The sequence below is a fragment of the Oncorhynchus masou genome, chromosome 33, assembly GCF_036934945.1.
Source record: "Oncorhynchus masou masou isolate Uvic2021 chromosome 33, UVic_Omas_1.1, whole genome shotgun sequence".
Lineage (NCBI taxonomy): Eukaryota > Metazoa > Chordata > Actinopteri > Salmoniformes > Salmonidae > Oncorhynchus > Oncorhynchus masou.
Window position 1 is genome coordinate 28,015,739 of NC_088244.1, and position 27,500 is coordinate 28,043,238.

Genomic DNA, 27,500 nt, shown 5'->3' on the forward strand with positions numbered 1-27,500 from the left:
CCAATGAGATTTCTTCTAGCACCACTGTAGCAGATATAGTGAGAGAATGTGAGTGTACAGTATGTACACTGCTGGGAGTTGGGGGAGGTGTAGAGGACAAGGTGGGTTCCTCTGGGGCAGGGGCTAGCTGCAGTATGAAAGGAAGGGAGAGTGGGGACTATATACAGTAACTAAGTGGAGTCAGCGTGCTGATGGTCCTCTGCTCCAGCAGAGCTACTAGGCTCAGAGGTCCCCTCCCTCTCCTAGGCTCCTGCAAAACCACACTGGGCATAACTACTGCTGCTACCCAGGGAAAGACACGACCTAACCCCCACAGCAGAGATGCAACGTAAGTGCAGTGACATCACCATGTGGTAAATTCCTTTCTAGACCAGGGCTCTCTATCTGTTCCTGGAGAGCTACCGCCCTGTAGGTTTTCACTCCGAGCCTAATCTACAGCACCTGATTCTAATAATTAGAGCCAGGTTAGTTACAACTGGGGTTGGACAGAAAACCTGCAGGACGGTCGCTCTCCTAGAACATGGTTGGAGAGCCCTGTTCTAGACCAATAAGAAAGAGAGTTCCAAACCTCTCTGCCAATAACAGCTAATTTTCAGTTTTTACCACCCCACTCAGACCACTCCCAGATAATCCTGTCAAATTTATTGCTTGAGAAATTACACCTTACTAAAAAGCTATTTTTGTTTCTCTTTGACAATCAGAGTAAGGTACTCAATTGTTACCCAGAAATGATATAATTTTGAAATAAAAATGTCTGCATTGGACCTTTAAGGGTGTTGGGCCACCACAAGCCCCCAGAACAGCTTCAATGCACTTTGGCATAGTGTCTGGAACCAGTGTACCAGAGTCTGGAACTCTATTGGAGGAATGCTACACCATTCTTCCACCAGAACAGCTTCAATGCACCTTGGCATAGTGTCTGGAACCAGTGTACAAGAGTCTGGAACTCTATTGGAGGGATGCTACACCATTCTTCCACCAGAACAGCTTCAATGCACCTTGGCATAGTGTCTGGAACCAGTGTACAAGAGTCTGGAACTCTATTGGAGGGATGCTACACCATTCTTCCACCAGAACAGCTTCAATGCACCTTGGCATAGTGTCTGGAACCAGTGTACAAGAGTCTGGAACTCTATTGGAGGGATGCTACACCATTCTTACACCAGAAATTCCATCATTTGGTGTTTTGTTGATGGTAGTGGAAAATGCTGTCTCCAATAAGTGTTCAATTGGGTTGACATCTGGTGAGACAACACACACACACCCTTTAAACCCCCTATGCTCCTTTGAGACCCCTCTTTCAAAGTCACTGAGATTTCTTCTTCTAGCCATGGTAGGCAAAATAATGGGCAACTGGGCATTTTTATACATGACCCTAAGCATGATGGGATGTTAATTGCTTCATTATTCAGGAACCACACCTGTGTGGAAGCACCTACTTTCAATGTACTTTGTATCCCTCATTCACTCAGTTACATGTATGTATATTTGGTTGAGAAAAAGTGTTGAATGTTGGATACTATTAAGGAGGTTGTAAAAGAACCATCCCATGTATTGGGTGTGTTGAGTGCTGGCTACAGCTCTTGCTGTGGTAGAGAGTGGTGACAAGAGAGAGATATCATGTTCAACATCTCTGCTTGAACTTGGCCATGTAGTGAACTCAGCCATTTCCTATGTCAGGGCCACTCAAATGAAATCCATTTGTATCAATTACAGCCCATCTTTCCTTTAAAGATTTAGGCACATGGATGCCGATTATCTCTAATCGCTGAGAAATTGCGGAGAGTCAAATCAAATCAAATCAGAGTTTATTTGTCACGTGCACTGAATAGAACAGGTGTAGACCTTACAGTGAAATGCTTACTTACAGGCTCTAACCAATAGTGCTATAAAAGGTATTAGGTGAACAGGTAGGTAAAACAACAGTATAAAGACAGGCTATATAGAGTAGTGAGGCTATAAAAGTGGCGAGGCTACTTACAGACACCGGTGAGTCGGGCTGATTGAGGTAGTATGTACATGTAGATATGGATAAAGTGACTATGCATATATGATGAACAGAGAGTAGCAGTAGCGTAAAAGAGGGGTTGGCGGATGGTGGGTGGGACACAATGCAGATCGCCCGGTTAACCAATGTGTGGGAGCACTGGTTGGTCGGCCCAATTGAGGTAGTATGTACATGAATGTATATATGATAAACAGAGAGTAGCAGCAGCGTAAACAGAGGGGTTGACGGAGGGTGGGGGGACACAATGCAAATAGTCCGGGTAGCCATTTGATTACCTGTTTTGATCACTGTTCAGCCTTTTTGTCCTAGACTTGGCACTCCGGTACAGCTTGCCATGTGGTAGCAGAGGGAACAGTCTATGACTGAGGTGGCTGGGGTCTTTGACAATTTTTAGGGCCTTCCTCTGACACCGCCTGGTATAGAGGTCCTGGATAGCAGGCAGCTTAGCCCCAGTGATGCACGGGGCCATACGCACTACCCTCTGTAGTGCCTTGCGGTCAGAGGCCGAGCAATTGCCGTACCAGGCAGTGATGCAACTAGTCAGGATGCTCTCGATGTTGCAGCTGTAGAACCTTTTGAGGATCTGAGGACCCATGCCAAATCTTTTCAGTCTCCTGAGGGGGAATAGGCTTTGTCGTGCCCTCTTCACAACTGTCTTGGTGTGTTTGGACCATTCTAGTTTGTTGTTGATGTGGACACCAAGGAACTTGAAGCTCTCAACCTGCTCCACTACAGCCCCGTTGATGAGAATGGGGGTGTGCTACGTCCTCCTTTTGTTGTAGTCCACAATCATCTCCTTAGTCTTGGTTACGTTGTGGGATATATTGTTATTCTGGCATCACCCGGCCAGATCTCTGACCTCCTCCCTATAGGCTGTCTCGTTGTTGTTGGTGATCAGGCCTACCACTGTTGTATCATCTGCAAACTTAACGATGGTGCTGGAGTCGTGCCTGGCCATGCAGTCATGGGTGAACAGGGAGTACAGGAGGGGACTGAGCACGCACCCCTGTGGAGCTCCAGTGTTGAGGATCAGCGTGGCAGATGTGTTGTTACCTACCCTCACCACCTGGGGGCAGCCCGTCAGGAGGTCCAGGATCTAGTTGCAGTGGGAGGTGTTTAGTCCCAGGATCCATAGCTTAGTGATGAGCTTTGAGGGTACTATGGTGTTGAACGCTGAGCTGTAGTCAATGAATAGCATTCTCACATAAGTGTTCCTTTTGTCCAGGTGGGAAAGGGCAGTGTAGAGTGCAATTGAGATTGCATCATCTGTGGATCTGTTTGGGCGGTATGCAAATTATAGTGGGTCTAGGGTTTCTGGGATAATGGTGTTGATGTGAGCCATTACCAACCTTTCAAAGCACATCATGGCTACGGACGTGAGTGCTACAGGTCTGGTGTCATTTAGGCAGGTTACCTTAGTGTTCTTGGGCACAGGGACTATGGTGGTCTGCTTGAAACATGTTAGTATTACAGACTCAATCAGGGACATGTTGAAAATGTCAGTGAAGACACCTGCCAGTTGGTCTGCACATGTCAGTACACCTGCCAGTTGGTAATCCGTCTGTCCCCGCAGTCTTGTGTATGTTGACCTGTTTAAAGGTCTTACTCATGTCGGCTACGGAGAGCGTGATCACACAGTCGTCCGGAACAGCTGATGCTCTCATGCATGCCTCAGTGTTGCTTGCCTTGAAGCGAGCATAGAAGTGATTTAGCTCATCTGGTAGGCTCGTGTCACTGGGCAGCTCACGGCTGCGCTTCCCTTTGTAGTCTGCAAACTAAAAGCCCTGACACATAAGATGAGCATCGGAGCTGGTGTAGTATGATTCAATCTTAGCCCTGTATTGACGCTTTTCCTGTTTGATGGTTCATCGCAGGGCATAGCAGGATTTCTTGTAAGCTTCCGGGTTAGAGTCCCGCACCTTGAAAGTGGCAGCTCTACCCTTTAGCTCAGTGCGAATGTTGCCTGTAAATCCATGGCTTCCGGTTGGGGTATGTACGTACAGTCACTGTGGGGACGATGTCCTCGATGCACATATTGATGCAGAAATTCCTGTTTGGCCCTGTCCGGGGGTGTTATCGGATGGGGCCACAGTTTCTCCTGACCCCTCCTGTCTCAGCCTCCAGTATTTATGCTGCAGTCGTTTATGTGTTGGGGGGGCTAGGCTCAGTTTGTTATATCTGGAGTACTTCTCCTGTCCTATCCGGTGTCCTATCCTCTCTCTAATTATCTCTTTCTTTCTCTCTCTCGGAGGACCTGTGCCCTAGGACCATGCCTCAGGACTACCTGTCATAATGACTCCTTGCTGTCCCCAGTTCACCTCCAGTTTCAACTGTTCTGCATGTGATTATTATTATTTGACCATGCTGGTAATTTATGAACATTTGAACATCTTTGCCATGTTCTGTTATAATCTCCACCCGGCACAGCCAGAAGAGGACTGGCCACCCCACATAGCCTGGTTCCTCTCTAGGTTTCTTCCTAGGTTTTGGCCTTTCTAGGGAGTTTTTCCTAGCCACCTTGCTTCTACACCTTTATTGCTTGCTGTTTGGGGTTTTAGGCTGGGTTTCAGCAGTTTGAGATATCAGCTGATGTACGAAGGGCTATATAAATAAATTTGATTTGATTTGATAAAGCCAGTGACTGATGTGGTGTACTCCTCAATGCCATCGAAAGAATCCCGGAACATGTTCCAGTCTGTGATAGCAAAACAGTCCTGTAGTTTAGCATCTGCTTCATCTGGGGCGGCAGTGTAGCCTAGTGGTTAGAGCATTGGACTAGTAACCGAAAGGTTGCAAGTTCAAATCCCCGAGCTGACAAGGTACAAAATCTGTTGTTCAGCCCCTGAACAGGCAGTTAACCCACTGTTCCTAGGCCGTCATTGAAAATAAGAATTTGTTCCTAACTGACTTGCCTAGTAAAATAAAGGTTAAAAAAAATCTGACCATTTTTTTATAGACCGAGTCACTGGTGCTTCCTGCTATAATTTTAGCTTGTAAGCAGGAATCAGGAGGACAGAGTTGTGGTGGGATTTACCAAATGGAGGGCGAGGGAGAGCTTAGTACGCATCTCTGTGTGTGGAGTACAGGTGATCTAGAATTGTTTTCCCTCTGGTTGCACATTTAACATGTTGATAGAGACTTGGTAGAACTGATTTAAGTTTCCCTGCATTAAAGTCTCCGGCCACTAGGAGCGCCGCCTCTGGGTTTCCTGTCTGCTTAATTCCTTATACAGTTGACTGACTGCGGTCTTAGTGCAAGCATCTTTCTGTGGTGGTAAATATACAGCCACGAAAAGTATAGCTGAGAACTCTCCAGGCAAGTAGTGTGGCCTGCAATTAATCACAATATACTCTACTTCAGGCGAGCAAAACTCCTTAGATTTCGTGCACCAGCTGTTGTTTACAAATATGCACAGACCCCCCCCCTCGTCTTACCGGAGTGTGCTGTTCTATCTTGCCAGTGCAGCGTATATATCCCGCTAGCTGAATATCCATGTCATCATTCAGCCACGATTCCGTGAAACATAGGATATTACAGTTTTTGATGTCCTGTTGGTAGGATATTTGTGATCTTACCGTGTCTAATTTTTGGTCCAATGTCTGCACGTTGGCAAGTAGTATTGACGGTAACGGCAGCTTTCCTAGTCGCCTTCTCAGGGTCCTGACCAGGCATCCGGTTCTTTGTCCTCTGTACCTGCGTCGCTTCCTCTTGCAAATAACGGGGATGTTGCCCCTGTGGGGTGTTTGGAGAATGTCTTGTGCGTCGTCCTTGTTGTAGAAAAAATATGTGTCTAATCCGAGGTGAGTGATCGCTGCCCTGATATCTAGAAACTCTTTGCCTAATCCGAGGTGAGTGATCGCTGTCCTCATATCCAGAAGCTCTTCGTCTAATCCGAGGTGAGTGATCGCTGCCCTGATATCCAGAAACTCTTTGTCTAATCCGAGATGAGTGATCACTGTCCTCATATCCAGAAGCTCTTCGTCTAATCCGAGGTGAGTGATCACTGTCCTCATATCCAGAAGCTCTTCGTCTAATCCGAGGTGAGTGATCACTGTCCTCATATCCAGAAGCTCTTCGTCTAATCCGAGGTGAGTGATCGCTGTCCTCATATCCAGAAACTCTTTGTCTAATCTGAGGTGAGTGATCACTGTCCTCATATCCAGAAGCTCTTTGTCTAATCCGAGGTGAGTGATCACTGTCCTCATATCCAGAAGCTCTTCGTCTAATCCGAGATGAGTGATCACTGTCCTCATATCCAGAAGCTCTTCGTCTAATCCGAGATGAGTGATCACTGTCCTGATATCCAGAAACTCTTTGTCTAATCCGAGGTGAGTGATCGCTGTCCTGATATCTAGAAACTGTTTGCCTAATCCGAGGTGAGTGATCGCTGTCCTGATATCTAGAAACTCTTTGCCTAATCCGAGGTGAGTGATCGCTGTCCTGATATCCAGGAACCCTTAGTCTCATCCGAGGTGAGTGATCGCTGTCCTGATATCCAGCAGCTCTTAGTCTAATCCGAGGTGAGTGATCGCTGTCCTGATATCCAGCAGCTCTTAGTCTAATCCGAGGTGAGTGATCGCTGCCCTGATATCCAGAAACTCTTTGTCTAATCCTAGGTGAGTGATCGCTGTCCTGATATCTAGAAACTCTTTGTCTAATCCGAGGTGAGTGATCGCTGTCCCGATATCCAGAAGCTCTTTGCCTAATCCGAGGTGAGTGATCGCTGTCCTGATATCCAGAAACTCTTTGTCTAATCCGAGGTGAGTGATCGCTGTCCTGATATCTAGAAACTCTTTGTCTAATCCGAGGTGAGTGATCGCTGTCCCGATATCCAGAAGCTCTTTGCCTAATCCGAGGTGAGTGATCGCTGTCCTGATATCCAGAAACTCTTTGTCTAATCCGAGGTGAGTGATCGCTGTCCTGATATCTAGAAACTCTTTGTCTAATCCGAGGTGAGTGATCGCTGTCCCGATATCCAGCAGCTCTTAGTCTAATCCGAGGTGAGTGATCGCTGCCCTGATATCCAGAAACTCTTTGTCTAATCCGAGGTGAGTGATCGCTGTCCTGATATCTAGAAACTCTTTGTCTAATCCGAGGTGAGTGATCGCTGTCCCGATATCCAGAAGCTCTTTGCCTAATCCGAGGTGAGTGATCGCTGTCCTGATATCCAGCCGCTCTTAGTCTAATCCGAGGTGAGTGATCGCTGTCCTGATATCCAGCAGCTCTTTGCCTAATCCGAGGTGAGTGAACGCTGTCCTGATATCCAGCAGCTCTTAGTCTAATCCGAGGTGAGTGATCGCTGTCCTGATATCTAGAAGCTCTTAGTCTAATCCGAGGTGAGTGATCGCTGTCCTGATATCCAGAAGCTCTTAGTCTAATCCGAGGTGAGTGATCGCTTTCCTGATATCCAGCAGCTCTTTGCCTAATCCGAGGTGAGTGATCGCTGTCCTGATATCCAGCAGCTCTTTGCCTAATCCGAGGTGAGTGATTGCTGTCCTGATATCTAGAAACTCTTAGTCTAATCCGAGGTGAGTGATCGCTGTCCTGATATCCAGCAGCTCTTTGTGTAATCCGAGGTGAGTGATCGCTGTCCTGATATCCAGCAGCTCTTAGTCTAATCCGAGGTGAGTGATCGCTGTCCTGATATCCAGCAGCTCTTTGCCTAATCCGAGGTGAGTGATCGCTGTCCTGATATCCAGCAGCTCTTTGCCTAATCCGAGGTGAGTGATCGCTGTCCTGATATCCAGCAGCTCTTTGCCTAATCCGAGGTGAGTGATCGCTGTCCTGATATCCAGCAGCTCTTAGTCTAATCCGAGGTGAGTGATCGCTGTCCTGATATCCAGCCGCTCTTAGTCTAATCCGAGGTGAGTGATCGCTGTCCTGATATCCAGAAGCTCTTTGTCTAATCCGAGGTGAGTGATCGCTGTCCTGATATCTAGAAGCTCTTTTCTGCCGTAAGATACGGTTGCAGAGACATTATGTACAAAATATTTAAAACAAATAACGCGAAAAAACCCACATAATAGCACAATTGGTTGGGCGCCGGTAAAACTGCTGCCATTTCATCCGGCGCCATAGTCAAACTATGGAGTGTGTGTGGGAGGTATTTATGTGTCTGGTGTCTGTCCTAGAGCCATCACACCATGGTGGTTCTTATGGTGTCTGTCCTAGAGCCATCACACCATAGTGGTCATTATGGTGTCTGTCCTAGAGCCATCACACCATGGTGGTTCTTATGGTGTCTGTCCTAGAGCCATCACACCATGGTGGTTCTTATGGTGTCCGTCCATGAGCCATTACACCATGGTGGTTCTTATGGTGTCTGTCCTAGAGCCATCACACCATAGTGGTCATTATGGTGTCTGTCCTAGAGCCATCACGCCATGGTGGTTCTTATGGTGTCTGTCCTAGAGCCATCACACCATGGTGGTTCTTATGGTGTCTGTCCATGAGCCATCACACCATAGTGGTCATTATGGTGTCTGTCCTAGAGCCATCACACCATGGTGGTTCTTATGGTGTCTGTCCTAGAGCTAGCACACTATGGTGGTTCTTATCATTACATACATTTAAGTCATTTAGCAGACGCTCTTATCCAGAGCGACTTACAAATCTTATGGTGTCTGTCCTAGAGCCATCACACCATAGTGGAAGGGAGGGTGGGTGGGACTGAGGAGAGGGTGGGTGGGACTGAGGAGAGGGTGGGTTGGGCTGAGGAGAGGGTGGGGGGGCTGAAGGGAGGGTGGGTGGGACTGAGGAGAGGGTGGGTGGGCCTGAGGAGAGGGTGGGTGGGACTGAGGAGAGGGTGGGTGGGACTGAAGGGAGGGTGGGTGGGACTGAAGGGAGGGTGGGTGGGACTGAGGAGAGGGTGGGTGGGACTGAGGAGAGGGTGGGTGGGACTGAAGGGAGGGTGGGTGGGACTGAAGGGAGGGTGGGTGGGACTGAGGAGAGGGTGGGTGGGACTGAGGAGAGGGTGGGTGGGACTGAGGAGAGGGTGGGTGGGACTGAAGGGAGGGTGGGTGGGACTGAGGAGAGGGTGGGTGGGACTGAGGAGAGGGTGAGTAGGGCTGAGGAGAGGGTGGGTGGGACTGAGGAGAGGGTGGGTGGGACTGAGGAGAGGGTGGGTGGGACTGAGGAGAGGGTGGGTGGGACTGAAGGGAGGGGAAGGAGGCCATGGGGTGTTAAATAACAATCCAGAGGAGAGAGAGGGGCATTTTAAAGAAGCCGTTTCAATTGAAACCTCAGAGATGAATCCTTAGCAGTAAGCCTGGTGGCCTTCTTATCTCACATCACCCTGCTAACCATTCTGATAGAGAGAGAGGCTGAGATAGAGGGGGGGGGTCTTCCAGTAATGATGGAGGAAACCTCTTTAATGCGTGAGACGAGGACCTTCAATTTGAGCTTAGGGGAGAAACCACATGAAAGAAAAGAGAGAGCAGGGAGAAAAGGAGAAGGGTACAAATAACTGGAGTCGAGGAGGAAAGGAAGAGGGGAGAATTCCCTTTCCGTTGGAGCTTTGGCAGTGCTAAAAAAAAGGGATTTATTCCATCAAAGGGGGATCAGAGAGACCCCCTCTCCTGTTCTGTTGCCTGTGATCAAGGGTGCTGACTTGGGGAGGAACGTGTGTGTGGGTAGAGGGTGCTAACTGGGGGAGGAACGCGTGTGTGGGTAGAGGGTGCGAACTGGGGGAGGAACATGTGTGTGGGTAGAGGGTGCTAACTGGGGGAGGAACATGTGTGTGGGTAGAGGGTGCTAACTGGGGGAGGAACGTGTGTGTGGGTAGAGGGTGCTAACTGGGGGAAGAACGCGTGTGTGGGTAGAGGGTGCTAACTGGGGGAGGAACATGTGTGTGGGTAGAGGGTGCTAACTGGGGAGGAACATGTGTGTGGGTAGAGGGTGCTAACTGGGGGAGGAACATGTGTGTGGGTAGAGGGTGCTAACTGGGGGAGGAACATGTGTGTGGGTAGAGGGTGCTAACTGGGGAGGAACGTGTGTGTGGGTAGAGGGTGCTGACTGGGGGAGGAACGTGTGTGTGGGTAGAGGGTGCTAACTGGGGGAGGAACATGTGTGTGGGTAGAGGGAACTAACTGGGGGAGGAACATGTGTGTGGGTAGAGGGTGCTAACTGGGGGAGGAACATGTGTGTGGGTAGAGGGTGCTAACTGGGGAGGAACGTGTGTGTGGGTAGAGGGTGCTGACTGGGGGAGGAACGTGTGTGTGGGTAGAGGGTGCTAACTGGGGGAGGAACATGTGTGTGGGTAGAGGGTGCTAACTGGGGGAGGAACATGTGTGTGGGTAGAGGGTGCTAACTGGGGAGGAACGTGTGTGTGGGTGGAGGGTGCTAACTGGGGAGGAACGTGTGTGTGGGTAGAGGGTGCTGACTGGGGGAGGAACGTGTGTGTGGGTAGAGGGTGCTAACTGGGGGAGGAACATGTGTGTGGGTAGAGGGTGCTAACTGGGGGAGGAACATGTGTGTGGGTAGAGGGTGCTAACTGGGGGAGGAACATGTGTGTGGGTAGAGGGTGCTAACTGGGGAGGAACGTGTGTGTGGGTAGAGGGTGCTGACTGGGGGAGGAACGTGTGTGTGGGTAGAGGGTACTAACTGGGGGAGGAACATGTGTGTGGGTAGAGGGTGCAAACTGGGGAGGAACATGTGTGTGGGTAGAGGGTGCTGGGCAGGGGGAGGAACGTGTGTGTGGGTAGAGGGTGCTAACTGGGGAGGAACATGTGTGTGGGTAGAGGGTGCTAACTGGGGAGGAACGTGTGTGTGGGTAGAGGGTGCTAACTGGGGAGGAACGTGTGTGTGGGTAGAGGGTGCTGGCTGGGGAGGAACATGTGTGTGGGTAGAGGGTGCTAACTGGGGAGGAACATGTGTGTGGGTAGAGGGTGCTAACTGGGGAGGAACGTGTGTGTGGGTAGAGGGTGCTGACTGGGGAGGAACATGTGTGTGGGTAGAGGGTGCTAACTGGGGAGGAACGTGTGTGTGGGTAGAGGGTGCTGACTGGGGAGGAACATGTGTGTGCGTAGAGGGTGCTAACTGGGGAGGAACATGTGTGTGGGTAGAGGGTGCTAACTGGGGGAGGAACGTGTGTGTGGGTAGAGGGTGCTGGCTGGGGAGGAACATGTGTGTGGGTAGAGGGTGCTAACTGGGGAGGAACATGTGTGTGGGTAGAGGGTGCTAACTGGGGGAGGAACGTGTGTGTGGGTAGAGGGTGCTGGCTGGGGAGGAACATGTGTGTGGGTAGAGGGTGCTAACTGGGGAGGAACATGTGTGTGGGTAGAGGGTGCTAACTGGGGAGGAACATGTGTGTGGGTAGAGGGTGCTGGCTGGGGAGGAACATGTGTGTGGGTAGAGGGTGCTAACTGGGGAGGAACATGTGTGTGGGTAGAGGGTGCTGGCTGGGGAGGAACATGTGTGTGGGTAGAGGGTGCTAACTGGGGAGGAACATGTGTGTGGGTAGAGGGTGCTGGCTGGGGAGGAACATGTGTGTGGGTAGAGGGTGCTGACTGTGGGAGGAACGTGTGTGTGGGTAGAGGGTGCTAACTGGGGAGGAACATGTGTGTGGGTAGAGGGTGCTAACTGGGGAGGAACGTGTGTGTGGGTAGAGGGTGCTAACTGGGGAGGAACGTGTGTGTGGGTAGAGGGTGCTGACTGGGGGAGGAACATGTGTGTGGGTAGAGGGTGCTAACTGGGGGAGGAACATGTGTGTGGGTAGAGGGTGCTGGGCAGGGGGAGGAACGTGTGTGTGGGTAGAGGGTGCTAACTGGGGAGGAACGTGTGTGTGGGTAGAGGGTGCTGACTGGGGGAGGAACATGTGTGTGGGTAGAGGGTGCTAACTGGGGGAGGAACATGTGTGTGGGTAGAGGGTGCTGGGCAGGGGGAGGAACGTGTGTGTGGGTAGAGGGTGCTAACTGGGGAGGAACATGTGTGTGGGTAGAGGGTGCTAACTGGGGAGGAACATGTGTGTGGGTAGAGGGTGCTAACTGGGGAGGAACATGTGTGTGGGTAGAGGGTGCTAACTGGGGAGGAACGTGTGTGTGGGTAGAGGGTGCTGACTTGGGGAGGAACGTGTGTGTGGGTAGAGGGTGCTAACTGGGGAGGAACATGTGTGTGGGTAGAGGGTGCTAACTGGGGAGGAACATGTGTGTGGGTAGAGGGTGCTAACTGGGGAGGAACATGTGTGTGGGTAGAGGGTGCTGACTTGGGGAGGAACGTGTGTGTGGGTAGAGGGTGCTAACTGGGGGAAGAACGCGTGTGTGGGTAGAGGGTGCTGACTGGGGAGGAACATGTGTGTGGGTAGAGGGTGCTGACTGGGGAGGAACATGTGTGTGGGTAGAGGGTGCTAACTGGGGAGGAACATGTGTGTGGGTAGAGGGTGCTAACTGGGGAGGAACATGTGTGTGGGTAGAGGGTGCTGACTTGGGGAGGAACATGTGTGTGGGTAGAGGGTGCTGACTTGGGGAGGAACATGTGTGTGGGTAGAGGGTGCTAACTGGGGAGGAACGTGTGTGTGGGTAGAGGGTGCTGACTGGGGAGGAACATGTGTGTAGGTAGAGGGTGCTGACTTGGGGAGGAACGTGTGTGTGGGTAGAGGGTGCTGACTGTGGGAGGAACGTGTGTGTGGGTAGAGGGTGCTAACTGGGGAGGAACATGTGTGTGGGTAGAGGGTGCTAACTGGGGGAGGAACATGTGTGTGGGTAGAGGGTGCTGACTTGGGGAGGAACATGTGTGTGGGTAGAGGGTGCTGACTTGGGGAGGAACATGTGTGTGGGTAGAGGGTGCTAACTGGGGAGGAACGTGTGTGTGGGTAGAGGGTGCTGACTGGGGAGGAACATGTGTGTAGGTAGAGGGTGCTGACTTGGGGAGGAACGTGTGTGTGGGTAGAGGGTGCTGACTGTGGGAGGAACGTGTGTGTGGGTAGAGGGTGCTAACTGGGGAGGAACGTGTGTGTGGGTAGAGGGTGCTAACTGGGGGAGGAACATGTGTGTGGGTAGAGGGTGCTGACTGGGGAGGAACATGTGTGTGGGTAGAGGGTGCTGACTGTGGGAGGAACGTGTGTGTGGGTAGAGGGTGCTGACTTGGGGAGGAACATGTGTGTGGGTAGAGGGTGCTGACTTGGGGAGGAACGTGTGTGTGGGTAGAGGGTGCTGACTGTGGGAGGAACGTGTGTGTGGGTAGAGGGTGCTAACTGGGGAGGAACGTGTGTGTGGGTAGAGGGTGCTAACTGGGGGAGGAACATGTGTGTGGGTAGAGGGTGCTGACTTGGGGAGGAACATGTGTGTGGGTAGAGGGTGCTGACTGTGGGAGGAACGTGTGTGTGGGTAGAGGGTGCTGACTTGGGGAGGAACGTGTGTGTGGGTAGAGGGTGCTGACTTGGGGAGGAACGTGTGTGTGGGTAGAGGGTGCTGACTGTGGGAGGAACGTGTGTGTGGGTAGAGGGTGCTAACTGGGGGAGGAACGTGTGTGTGGGTAGAGGGTGCTAACTGGGGGAGGAACATGTGTGTGGGTAGAGGGTGCTAACTGGGGGAGGAACATGTGTGTGGGTAGAGGGTGCTGACTTGGGGAGGAACATGTGTGTGGGTAGAGGGTGCTGACTGTGGGAGGAACGTGTGTGTGGGTAGAGGGTGCTGACTTGGGGAGGAACATGTGTGTGGGTAGAGGGTGCTGACTTGGGGAGGAACGTGTGTGTGGGTAGAAGGTGCTGACTGTGGGAGGAACGTGTGTGTGGGTAGAGGGTGCTAACTGGGGGAGGAACATGTGTGTGGGTAGAGGGTGCTGACTTGGGGAGGAACGTGTGTGTGGGTAGAGGGTGCTAACTGGGGAGGAACATGTGTGTAGGTAGAGGGTGCTGACTTGGGGAGGAACGTGTGTGTGGGTAGAGGGTGCTAACTGGGGAGGAACATGTGTGTGGGTAGAGGGTGCTAACTGGGGAGGAACATGTGTGTGGGTAGGGGGTGCTGACTGTGGGAGGAACATGTGTGTGGGTAGAGGGTGCTGACTGGGGAGGAACATGTGTGTGGGTAGAGGGTGCTAACTGGGGAGGAACATGTGTGTGGGTAGAGGGTGCTGACTGGGGGAGGAACATGTGTGTGGGTAGAGGGTGCTAACTGGGGAGGAACGTGTGTGTGGGTAGAGGGTGCTGGGCAGGGGGAGGAACGTGTGTGCGGGTAGAGGGTACTGCGCAGGGGGGTGGAGCTCAGTATACTGGAAATCAAACACAACCAATCACATAGAGTGCTGGAGCGGCAGAAAAACACAGAGGAAACACACAACAACTAGGTTTGGGTCGTGCATAAATAGGAGGGCTTGGTGCCGTGAGAGTGTATGATTGTTTAAAAACGATGTAATATTCATATTATAGCGTGTGTGAAGCGTTTACCTGTTTGTCTGTGAGGGCATAGATGTGCTGGTAGTCTGGGCTGAAGAGCAGATCTCTGTGGATGGGACTCCCTTCGCTCACCACCCCATTCTCATACAGCATGGCAGGATGGTTGATAGAATTCACCAGGATCTGAAACACACAGGACAGGACAGAGACGTCATCACACTCACAGTACACTCACAGTACACTCACAGGCAGGATAACACACAATCGCAATCAGCATTACAGTCAGAGGACAGGACAGTCACCAGTACAGTGCAACACAGCCCAGACTCTGGTATGTTCTCAGGAAGGTTCAGCCAGGTCAGAAGTGAAATACGGCAGGTCTCTGTAATGTGAGACTTTACACGGCCAAATAAAAGTGGATTGTGTGTAATGTCAGTGACAGAATGATAGAGCTCTGTGGCGCATCCCAACCACAACATAAAGGAAACCAACGGCCGCTGTAAATCTGACTGTCTATTTCTGCTCCACAACCATCAATCACTACACAACTTTACACAATGCTGCTGCTGCTGCACTCTCCCCAAAATAAACAACACTCTCACACACACTCTCTCTCTCACACACTCTCTCTCTATCACGCTGACTCTCTCTCTCACACACACTCTCTATATCACTCTGACTCTCTCTCTCACACACACTCTCTCTCTATCACTCTGACTCTCTCTCTCACACACACTCTCTCTCTATCACTCTGACTCTCTCTCGTTCTCTCTCTCTCACACACACTCTTTCTCTATCACTCGGACTCTGTCTCGTTCTCTCTCTCTCACACACACACTCTCTATCACTCTGACTCTCTCGTTCTCTCTCGTTCTCACTCACACACGCTCTCTCTCTATCACTGACAATCTCTCTCACACACACTCTCTCTCTATCACTCTGACTCTCTCTCGTTCTCTCTCTCTCACACACACTCTCTCTATCACTCTGACTGTCTCTCGTTCTCTCTCGTTCTCACTCACACACGCTCTCTCTCTATCACTCTGACAATCTCTCTCACACACACTCTCTATCACTCTGACTCTCTCTCGTTCTCTCTCTCCCTCAACACACACACACACACACACACACACACACACACACACACACACACACACACACACACACACACACACACACACACACACACACACACACACACACACACACACACACACTCTCTCTATCACTCTGACTCTCTCTTGTTCTCTCTCTCTCTCTCTCTCTCTCACACACACACACACACACACACACACACACACACACACACACACACACACACATACACACACACACACACTCCTCTATCGTCACTGACTAACTGTTCAATTTCTACACAGCTGAAAGTTGAAATTCCTCTTCCTCGTGTTACGGTGTAATTCCAAAGGAATGATGTGAACACTGTAATGGCTGATGCATGCAGGGATGATTTCCAACAGAATACCCAATAAGAATGATCTGCATCAAACCAGGTACTCAGCAAGTACTCAAAAGATCACAACAAGGGTCTAATACATATTCAGCTATTCTGCCTCCAGAAATGCCTCCCTGTACAGTAGAACGTCTTGGTATAATAATAACCAATCAGAGTTGTGTTGCCCTTTGACTGGTTGCCAGGGGCAGCGATTACTGGCTGAATGTGCTGCTGTGTTTGTCCTTACAGTGCAGAAGTCAGCCTGATCTCCACAGTGTGTTCTGTCCCACTGGAGTTCTGCCTGCCTGATAACATAACCACAGACTGCTAGACCCTGGGCAGACCCTGCTGCATTTAGCTATCGTACTGCAGCGGAGCTACGTGCCTTTATTTTAAGGTGGGGGGGGCTAACTCACTAAAACAAATGGTCCTTGGATAATAACAACAGCTGCCCCCCCCTCCCCTCTACCTTAGTGGGTATATTGATGTGAGGTCCAGGGAGCGTGACCTCCCCGTCCCCTCGTATTTCAGGCTCTAATGATGTACCCAGGCCGCGTGCCAGGTAAGCCTGTTTAATAGCCCGCCTTGTCTCTAGCTCTCTCCCTCTCTGCCTGGGCACTGGGGAGGATATCACCTGACTGGGCCTGACCATACCACAATACTACCACCTCTTTCAGAGAGGGCTGGAGAGGAGAGGAGGGGTGGAGAGGAGGGGTGGAGAGGAGGGTAGGGGAGGGGTGGAGGGGAGGGGTGGAGAGGAGAGGAGGGGTGGAGAGGAGGGGTGGAGAGGAGGGGAGGGGTGGAGGGGGGAGGGGGTGGAGAGGATGAGTAGAGAGGAGGGGAGGGGAGGGGTGGAGAGGAGGGTAGGGGAGGGGTGGAGGGGAGGGGTGGAGAGGATGAGTAGAGAGGAGGGGAGGGGAGGGGTGGAGAGGAGGCGATGAGTAGAGAGGAGAGTAATGGAGAAGAAAGGAGAGGGAAGTAGAGAAGAGGATAGGAAAGGAGATGAGAGGAGGAGGGGAAAGGAGATGAGGGGAAAGGAGATGAGGGAAGGAGATGAGGGGAGGAGGGGAAGGGAGATGAGGGAAAGGAGATGAGGGGAGGAGATGAGGGGAGGAGGGGAAAGGAGATGAGGGGAAAGGAGATGAGGGAAGGAGATGAGGGGAGGAGGGGAAAGGAGATGAGGGAAAGGAGATGAGGGGAGGAGGGGAAAGGAGATGAGGGATAGGAGATGAAGGGAAGGAGATGAGGGGAGGAGGGGAAAGGAGATGAAGGGAAGGAGATGAGGGGAGGAGGGGAAAGGAGATGAGGGGAGGAGATGAGGGGAGGAGATGAGGGGAGGAGATGAGGGGAAAGGAGATGAGGGAAAGGAGATGAGGGAAAGGAGATGAAGGGAGGGTGAGAGAGCACACGCCTCATCTCCAAAGGCCCTCTGACACCAGTCAGGCTGCTGCTACTTTTAGGAAGTGCCCTGCCCTGTAGCTTGGAACACAGCACATTGACGTGATTTGGGTGAAATGGTTCAGGAGGACACAGAGCCAGACCAGCAGGCAACTTTAAGGTCTTTAACTCCAGTCTCCCCAACACCTGCTCTAGTGCTGTATTCTCCAGAGGAGCTCCACAGTCAAGGGTCATCCAGTAGAATGTTCTGGAGTAGGAAGGGAGAGGGGGATGTTGAAGTGGCTAGCAGGCCTGGGATTCGTGGTCATGAGGCTTATTCCCTCCCATCAAGATTCTCCCTACAGGACACGTCTCATTACAGAGCCAGTGAGCCAAAGCTGATAATACCAAGGACACTGCATCCTCTCTCATCTCTCTCTCTTTTTACTATTCTCTTCCTCTCTCTCTTCTCTCTCTCTCTCTCTCTTCTCTCACTCTCACTTCCAGGGAGGCTGCCAAAATGTGATCAGAACATTCATTTCAGGAGAGAAAGAGGGAGGGGAAGGGGCGGGACGGAGGGGGGACTGATGCTGTGTCCTATAACTTTAATGAATGGGAATCAGCAGGCAAGGTTACGGCAGAGGGAACAAACAGGAAGCTGTAGGCACCTCTTTCCTCTCCCCTGATTCATACTGTACTCTCTCTGCACTACCCTAGACTAACCTCTCTCCCTGTCGGTAGGTAGAATATTCTACGTCCAGCATAAGGAATTTCCCAGAAATTTCTCGCCCTCCCCCCCAACTTTTACTTAAGAGGGACCCCTATGGTTAACAATTAGCCCAAGCCATAATTGAGTATAATGCATGTGCAATGATGGGAATAACTGGCCTGCCTCCATACATTTACTATACAACTGTAACGCAAAGATACACGTATCTCTCAGTTCAGTATCCTGTAAGAGGTCTGAGCGCAGGTCTCCTAGGCACACACACACAGGCACGCACACACACACACACACAAACACACACACACACACACACACACACACACACACACACACACACACACACACACACACACACACACACACACACACACACACACACACACACACACACACACACACACACACACACACACACACACACACACACAGCCAGGGCTGTGCTGAGAGAGGGGAGCTCTCCACAGATTACTCAAACAATAGCCTCTTGAACAAGAGCCAGGAGTTTTGCGAGAGGGAGAGTGGATAAATTCACTGCATTCAAGTCGGTCTCGTCTCATAAAGATGTCAAGAGATATGGAGTGGGGGGGTGAGCAAGACAAAACTAATTCAATCCCCCCGGGCTGGAGGCTTTAAATGCGGCAGCCACACTTATTGCTGTTGTCATACAGTACATACCACTCACAGTAGATACCATGTTACTGCTGCTCAATCACAAGGACAGGTCACAGCATTACACTTCTCTACTGCCACAACCATCTACCTCCACCGCTCCACTTCAACGCCTGATGATCAACCTGACATCCTTTTCACCTGGAGGTGAGACACACACACACACACACACACACACACACACACACACACACACACACACACACACACACACACACACACACACACACACACACACACACACACACACAGAACCAGGGCTTTACTGACTCGCCTAGTTAACTTCTTCAATATAGGGGGCACTCTTTTAATTTTTGGATAAAAAACATTCCCGTTTTAAACAAGATATTTTGTCACGAAAAGATGATCGACTATGGATATAATTGACAGCTTTGGAAAGAAAACACTCTGACGTTTCCAAAACTGCAAAGATATTGTCTGTGAGTGCCACAGATCTAATGCTACAGGCGAAACCAAGATGAAATTTCATACAGGAAATGGCCCAGATTTTGAATGCGCTGTATTCCAATGTCTCCTTATATGGCTGTGAATGCACCAGGAATGAGCCTACACTTTCTGTCGTTTCCCCAAGGTGTCTGCAGCATTGTGACGTATTTGTAGGCATATCATTGGAAGATTGACCATAAGAGACTACATTTACCAGGTGTCCGCTTGGTGTCCTCCGTCGGAATTATTGCGCAATCTCCAGCTGCGTCCACTTTTCCATTTCGTTCAGAGGAGAAAGGCAACTGCCACGAATGACTTATCATCGAATAGATATGTGAAAAACATCTTGAGGATTGATTCTAAACAACGTTTGCCATGTTTCTGTCGATATTATGGAGTTAATTTGGAAAAAAGTTTGCCGTTGTAATGACTGAATTTTCGGGGGTTTTCTTAGCCAAACGTGATGAACAAAACGGAGCAATTTCTCCTACACAAATAATCTTTTTGGAAAAACTGAACATTTGCTATCTAACTGAGAGTCTCCTCATTGAAAACATCCGAAGTTCTTGAAAGGTAAATTATTTTATTTGAATGCTTTTCTTGTTTTTGTGAAAATGTTGCCTGCTGAATGCTAGGCTTAATGCTATGCTAGCTATCAATACTCTTACACAAATGCTTGTGTAGCTATGGTTGAAAAGCATATTTTGAAAATCTGAGATGACAGTGTTGTTAACAAAAGGCTAATAAGCTTGTGAGACAATATATTTATTTCATTTCATTTGCAATTTTCATGAATAGTTAACGTTGCGTTATGCTAATGAGCTTGAGGCTATGATTACGCTCCCGGATACGGGATTGCTCGACGCTAGAGGTTAAATAAAGGTTAAATAAATACAAATACAAACAATTACCAGAGAGCAGAGAACAACAGACTATACAGGATTAAGTCAACATGGAACAGTCTGCACTGCTGAGCCCTCACATCTACTGGAAGTACAGTTGTGTAATACATGGCAGGTGTTCCTAAGGTACAACCCTCCTCAATCTGTTTTATTGGAGTGGGAGGGAGAGAGGGAGAGTGGGAGAGAGGGAGGGACGGAGGGTGGGAGGGACAGAGGGAGGATCAGGAGAGTGGTAGGGTGGGAGGGAGAGTGGGAGGGCGGGAGAGAGAGAGGGAGGGAGGGAGGGAGGGAGTGTGGGAGGGCGGGAGAGAGAGAGGGAGGGAGGGATGGAGGGTGGGAGAGAGGGAGGGCGGGAGGATCAGGAGAGTGGTAGGGAGGGAGGGTGGGAGGGACGGAGGGAGAGAGGGAGGGAGGGAGAGAGGGAGGATCAGGAGAGTGGTAGGGAGTGGGGGTGGGAGGGAGAGTGGGAGGGCGGGAGAGAGAGAGGGAGGGAGGGAGTGTGGGAGGGGCGGGGAGAGAGAGAGAGGGGAATGGAGGGAGAGTGGGAGGGCGGGAGAGAGGGAGGATCAGGAGAGTGGGAGGGAGGGAGGGTGGGAGGGAGAGTGGGAGGGTGGGAGGGACGGAGGGTGAGAGGGAGAGAGGGATGGAGGGTGGGAGGGAGAGAGGCAGGGCGGGAGGATCAGGAGAGTGGTAGGGAGGGAGGGTGGGAGGGAGAGTGGGAGGGCGGGAGAGAGAGAGGGAGGGAGTGCCGGCTGGCGGGCGGGAGGGAAGGAGAGTGGGAGGGATGGAAGGAGAGTGGGAGGGAGGGAAGGAGAGTGGGAGGGAGGGAGGGAGGGCTGGCGGGCGAGATGGAGAGAGGGAGGGAGGGTTAGGCTACACCTCCCTGTCCTCCTCCTCTTCCTCCTCTCTCTGTGAACTGTAGCTGATTGGAGGTGGAGGGGAAGTGAGGGATTAGATAATAAAATGAAAACAGAGAGGAGCATGAATGAAGACCCCCCCCCCCCCCCTGCTGTGCTGACTGTATAGTGTGCTGTAAACTATGGGGCTGCTGCTGGTCTCCACATGAGTCAGGATTAAGGTCAGGGTGAGTTCACCAGCAGGTCCACCTTGGCTGCTCACAAGCCAACCAAACACCACCACAGCCTCAGACAAAGGTCCTGTCTAATGCAACTCCAGATCATCTCGGCTGTCAGCTTGTGACATATCCAAATTAGAGGAGTGGGAGAGATGGAGGAAGGGATCCAACCGTGCACACGCTATAACAAAGCAGTAGTCAAGTGTCCCTTCTCCGCATTGGATCTTTATCCAGAGTCAAAGGGCAGGCTCATTCCACTGCTGGCATCTTCTATTAGATTAGACTCTGTGAGCGGAGCGGAGGAAGGGGGTATTCTGACAGTACAGAATACAGGAAGCCAGCGGTGTGGTCGCCATGCAACACAACACCAGGCAGGAAATACCTGCAGAGATTAAGACAAGTGAATGACAGGTGTTTTGTCATGAGATCCATCCCTGTCGCCTCCCTCCCTCCCTCCCTCCCTCCCTCCCTCCCTCCCTGCAGTCTCCCTCCCTCCTCCCCGCAGTCTCCCTCCCTCCCTCCCTCCCTATGTCCCCCCCTCCCTGCAGCCTCCCTCCCTCCCCGCAGTCTCCCTCCCTCCCTCCCTATGTCCCCCCTCCCTGCAGTCTCCCTCCCTCCCTCTCTATGCCCCCTCCCTCCCTCCCTCCCTCCCTCCCTAAGTCCCCCTTCCCTGCTGTCTCCCTCCCTCCCTGCAGCCTCCCTCCCTCCCCGCAGTCTCCCTCCCTCCCTCCCTATGTCCCCCCTCCCTGCAGTCTCCCTCCCTCCCCCTCCCTGCAGTCTCCCTCCCTCCCCCTCCCTGCAGTCTCCCTCCCTCCCTATGTCCCCCTCCCTGCAGTCTCCCTCCCTCCCCCTCCCTGCAGTCTCCCTCCCTCCCTCTCTATGCCTCCCTCCCTCCCTAAGTCCCCCTTCCCTGCTGTCTCCCTCCCTCCCCCTCCCTGCAGTCTCCCTCCCTCCCCCTCCCTGCAGTCTCCCTCCCTCCCTATGTCCCCCCTCCCTGCAGTCTCCCTCCCTATGTCCCCCTCCCTGCAGTCTCCCTCCCTCCCCCTCCCTGCAGTCTCCCTCCCTCCCTCTCTATGCCTCCCTCCCTCCCTCCCTAAGTCCCCCTTCCCTGCTGTTTCCCTCCCTCCCCGCAGTCTCCCTCCCTCCCTCCCTATGTCCCCCTCCCTACAGTCTCCCTCCCTCCCCCTCCCTGCAGTCTCCCTCCCTCCCTCTCTATGCCCCCCCTCCCTCCCTAAGTCCCCCTTCCCCGCTGTCTCCCTCCCTCCCTGCAGTCTCCCTCCCTCCTCCCCGCAGTCTCCCTCCCTCCCTCCCTATGTCCCCCCTCCCTGCAGCCTCCCTCCCTCCCCGCAGTCTCCCTCCCTCCCCTCCCTATGTCCCCCCTCCCTGCAGTCTCCCTCCCTCCCTCCCCCTCCCTGCAGTCTCCCTCCCTCTCTATGCCCCCCCTCCCTCCCTCCCTCCCTAAGTCCCCCTTCCCTGCTGTCTCCCTCCCTCCCCGCAGTCTCCCTCCCTCCCTCCCTCCCTAAGTCCCCCTTCCCTGCTGTCTCCCTCCCTCCCCGCAGTCTCCCTCCCTCCCTCCCTATGTCCCCCCTCCCTACAGTCTCCCTCCCTCCCCCTCCCTGCAGTCTCCCTCCCTCCCTCTCTATGCCCCCCTCCCTGCCTGTCCTGTGTCCATGCCAGACACTACAGCAGTAGCCAGTGACCCTTCATCCCAGTTGTTGTAAATCTATTTACTCTGGCTTGGAGTGAACACAGTGAGACATTTGGCTAATGAAATCAAACAGGGGCACTTCCCAGATGAGACTGGAACCAATGTCATTATGCCCCCAGCGCTGTGCTATGGGCTGCCCTCCTGCGCTTCCTGCCTCACCATCAACATGTTGGTCTGGGGTGATGATGAGGATCCATACCGAGGCTGTTGATATTATGCCCTGTTCTGACTATTTTCATCTTTGCACATACAGAAAAAAACACGGTATCAATGTGATCATTTAAATATACCTAGCAAAGCATCAACAAAGCTCGCTTAAAAATTCCCGCTCAACGCCCCCGAAGTCTACTCAATGTTTGTCAAACTATTAAGACAACTGTTAAATTCAATGAGCCAAAACCATCAAACATTATATATGGTTATTAAAGTGATCAAGCCCACTGTTAGACATGGTGTAGAATGATGACACCTGGTGCTACTGTCTGTCTCAGTCTGCGTGTGACCCTTCCTTTCTGGAGGACGTCCAGAGTATCACACACACCTGCTGACTGCACAGTCTGCATCTCCTCCTCTGTTCCACCACTACGCACCGACACACAAACACCCAGTATCACACACATCAGCGTGACAGTTTACTCAGTGAAATGAACCATCTTTCACTGACTGCACCACTGGTTACACCGAGGCCCCAGGACACGGCCAGGCAGGCAGGCAGTCAGACAGGCAGGCAGTCAGACAGACAGACAGACAGGCAGTCAGACAGACAGACAGACAGACAGACAGACAGACAGACAGACAGAGAGACAGACAGACAGACAGACAGACAGACAGACAGACAGACAGACAGGCAGTCAGACAGACAGGCAGACAGGCAGGCAGTCAGACAGACAGGCAGTCAGACAGACAGACAGACAGACAGAGAGACAGACAGACAGACAGACAGACATACATACATACAGACAGACAGACAGACAGGCAGGCAGACAGGCAGGCAGGCAGACAGGCAGGCAGGCAGGCAGTCAGACAGACAGACAGGCAGTCAGACAGACAGACAGACAGACAGACAGACAGACAGGCAGGCAGTCAGACAGACAGACAGGCAGGCAGGCAGTCAGACAGACAGACAGACAGGCAGGCAGGCAGGCAGTCAGACAGACAGGCAGGCAGTCAGACAGACAGGCAGGCAGTCAGACAGGCAGGCAGGCAGTCAGTCAGACAGACAGACAGACAGACAGACAGACAGACAGGCAGACAGACAGACAGACAGACATGCAGACAGACAGTCAGACAGACAGAACACTGTAGCTCTACGGTAAGACAGACAGACAGACAGACAGACAGACAGACAGACAGACAGGCAGTCAGACAGACAGACAGACAGGCAGACTAACAGACAGTCAGACAGACAGACAGGCAGTCAGACAGACAGGCAGTCAGACAGACAGGCAGTCAGACAGACAGGCAGACAGACAGACAGGCAGGCAGACAGACAGGCAGTCAGACAGACCGACAGGCAGACAGACAGGCAGACAGGCAGACAGACAGGCAGACAGGCAGGCAGACAGACAGACAGACATACAGACAGACAGACAGACAGGCAGTCAGACAGACAGGCAGGCAGACAGACAGACAGAACACTGTAGCTCTACGGTAAGACAGACAGACAGACAGACAGACAGGCAGGCAGGCAGGCAGGCAGGCAGGCAGGTAGGCAGACAGACAGACAGACAGAACACTGTAGCTCTACGGTAAGACAGACAGACAGACAGACAGACAGACAGACAGACAGACAGACAGACAGGCAGGCAGGCAGGCAGGCAGGCAGGTAGGCAGGCAGGCAGGCAGGCAGACAGACAGACAGACAGACAGACAGACAGACAGACAGACAGACAGACAGGCAGACAGACAGACAGGCAGGCAGGCAGGCAGGTAGGCAGGCAGGCAGACAGACAGACAGACAGACAGAACACTGTAGCTCTACGGTAACATGTCACAGGACAACCTCCCCTGACGCACGCCTCCGCTGGGGTCTGTCATTAACAATAAGAAAGGTTCCTGTCTCTGTATGAGAGAAAGAGAAAGGCATGAATCCACCCACCCCTCCCTCCCTCTCTCTGCGTTTGAAGCCCCCCCCCCCTCATCAGGGCTGCATCTGTTGTAGTGGAGCGGGAAAAGTGCATGAAGCCTAGTCCTCAGGGGACTGGCTGGCATGTCTCAGCCTAAACCCTCTTTAATCTTTCAGAGTTTCCCCGCTGCCATCTCCCCACGCTGCCACTACAACCATGGCTCCGCTCGCTGGCGCTCTTGACATAACTAGGTCTCCCTGTGCATAATGCAGCAGCTACCCACTAGACTCCTGCCTTTGATATGGGGCCCATTGAAGTGGAGATCTGCATCTGATTGAACACAATCACTGGCTAATTAATGAGATGGAAGGGGCAAGAACCACCGCAACCAGTCAGTCCTCAACACTGCCCATGTCTGCCCGCCGGTGCCAGGCGCCCGTCCCCTAAGGGGGACGCAGGAGGACCGCGGCATGGCAGGCAACAGACGCTCTGGAACGTGTGTGTGGTGACACAGTTTTGTGACAATGAGATTCAGAGGATGATTAATTGTTTGAGGTCTCGACATAGCCTGACAGCAACGCTAGAAGAACCAGAAGTAGGTTATGTGCTAGCAAAGAAGGGTACCCGAATACTGTTGCTGTTGAATATACAATTATCAGGCCTAAATGAGCTGCGGTGGTGTTTTGTGTTGATACAACATCTGGTTGAGTTGTATCGTCATTAAGAAGGGATTTCCTGTCGTGGACAGGATAATAGAGAGCAGGTGAAGAAAGAGAAGAGGCGTTGATGAGGAAGCAGCCCGACAGAGGAGAGGAGCCAGCTCTCTGATTAAACCGACCCCGGCGACAGCTGAGACCAGACACCCTTTACCCAGCGGTCCCATCCTCCAGCTCATCAGCATCACCTGACCTCTCCCCTCTCTGAGTACCCCAACACATCTCTCCATTCGTTCTGTCATACCGCTGATATGTTTTCCACCTCATAAAGTCCATGTAATTCACTCACAGACAGATGGAACTATGTAGAAGTGTTCTTTTTCATGTGGATCTAGAGCAGAGGCACAGAAGACAAAACCCCAGAACTAGCATACATACAGCAGGGCTATAACACCTCACCAGACCCTTTTATCCCAGAGGGCATTGCTGTGCCAAGGGTGACAAGGCCTGGATATGGTAGGACCATTCTCATTGGTCTAGACGGGTGTGAAGGGGAAACCAGGCAGGCTCAGAGCTGGAGGAAATAAGTAGAGTCGGTGAGGGGGGGGACTAATCATAGGGCCTCTGGTGTAGTGGTCTCCAGACTCCGGCCTAGCTCTTGTTTTTACAACCCCAGTCATAAGCGTTTCATTATGACAGCTCCTAGATGAGGGCAGGGGCCTTTTCAATGTGATCTGCTCTCGCTGCATTTCGCCTCCCCCTTCCTCCTGCAGTATCTGATTTGGCTCTGGGTCTACACTGCCGACCGGATCCTCAGAGCATTACAAAGAATTCCATTTATATTTCCCCCTTCCTAAACTTGCCTCTCTACTTTCTTTGACATACCCGACGCACACCGGCAGTCAAGCGAAACACACTGTACGGTTTAAACCAGGGGAAAAGAATGCAAGGTTTGCCCTGCAGTGAGCAGAGAAACTACTTCCAAGCCATCTCCATTTGTCAAGAACAGTGCTGTGGAACCAAGGAGCCACTACAGAACAGTCTCTTAGTGGAACAGGAGGAACAATAGACTAATGGAACTCAGAATATACAAGGGGGGAAATGACACAAGATAGAGAGAGCCTTTGGCTATGTTTTATATATAGTACATCTGCCAATGCATACAGTACATTTATAATTTAAGATATGGGTCATACAAAGATAACTAGATGAGACACACTGTATCCGTTTTTTATGGAGATAAATGTCAGACCTTTATCCCCCCCCCACACCCTCACACACTAGCCTAGGATGCCGTCGATAGAGAATATAGGTCAGCCCTGCAAGACAGAGCATATCGTGGTTCTACCCAGCTCTCTGAACGCTAGCGAGGCAACACAGAGGACAATATGTTCCTCTGAAATAGGATATAATCAGCCTTTGTACAGCAATCTGTCTTTGTACGGCCATTATACATCTTCTTTTTCAATAAGACGCAAACTATGAGGTACTGAAGTGTTCCTGGACAAGCAGAACATCTAGTAAACACCACCCTTAAAACCACAGTCCTCCTGAAATGGATCCCATTCCCCCTGCCTCATCAAGAGTAGGCAACAAGGTAATGATGTCAGCTTTGATGGATAAACTGTGTACTGTCATCAAGACACTGTGTAAACAACACTGGAGAGCAGAAAGCCATGGCTGAGAAGCCCCAGTGAGGAAGGCAGGGATGACACCGGAATAGAAGGAAAGGAAACTAACCTGGAGAGAGAGAAAGAGAGAGCTGTGTCTGTCTGACTAGAGGATAAAAACAACTAGCTAACTGCTGTAGAGAATAACAAGCAGGCCGTGTGTTGTTTTGTTTTTTAGCCCCAGAGCAGAGGTGTTTCTAAAAACACTCTCTACAGAGAGGTGCCATGTGGAGCTAACAGGAGACTCACATGTAGATGGGGGAGAGAGGGGGAGAAGAGCCTGGGGGAGGGAAAATAACTACCAGGAGACTCTAAGGTAAGAGGGGAGAAGGGGTGGAGAGGACAGCAATGGGGCCCCTGAGTCAACACAGCTAGCTACTGTAGGTAGGTGGCACCGCTGTGTACTGTACATGC

The 27,500-nt window shown here is 51.7% G+C and overlaps 1 protein-coding gene across 2 annotated transcripts in view; it reads right to left on the reverse strand.

Moving 5' to 3' along the window:
- The window catches only part of LOC135528182 (plexin-A1-like), a 299,019-nt gene that overhangs the window by 136,337 nt on the left and 135,182 nt on the right, over positions 1-27,500 (reverse strand). For both annotated transcript variants that reach the window (XM_064957082.1, XM_064957081.1), the window contains exon 4: positions 14,388-14,519. In XM_064957082.1, coding sequence (XP_064813154.1) covers positions 14,388-14,519 — 132 coding nt within the window. The remainder of the gene's footprint in view (positions 1-14,387; positions 14,520-27,500) is intronic.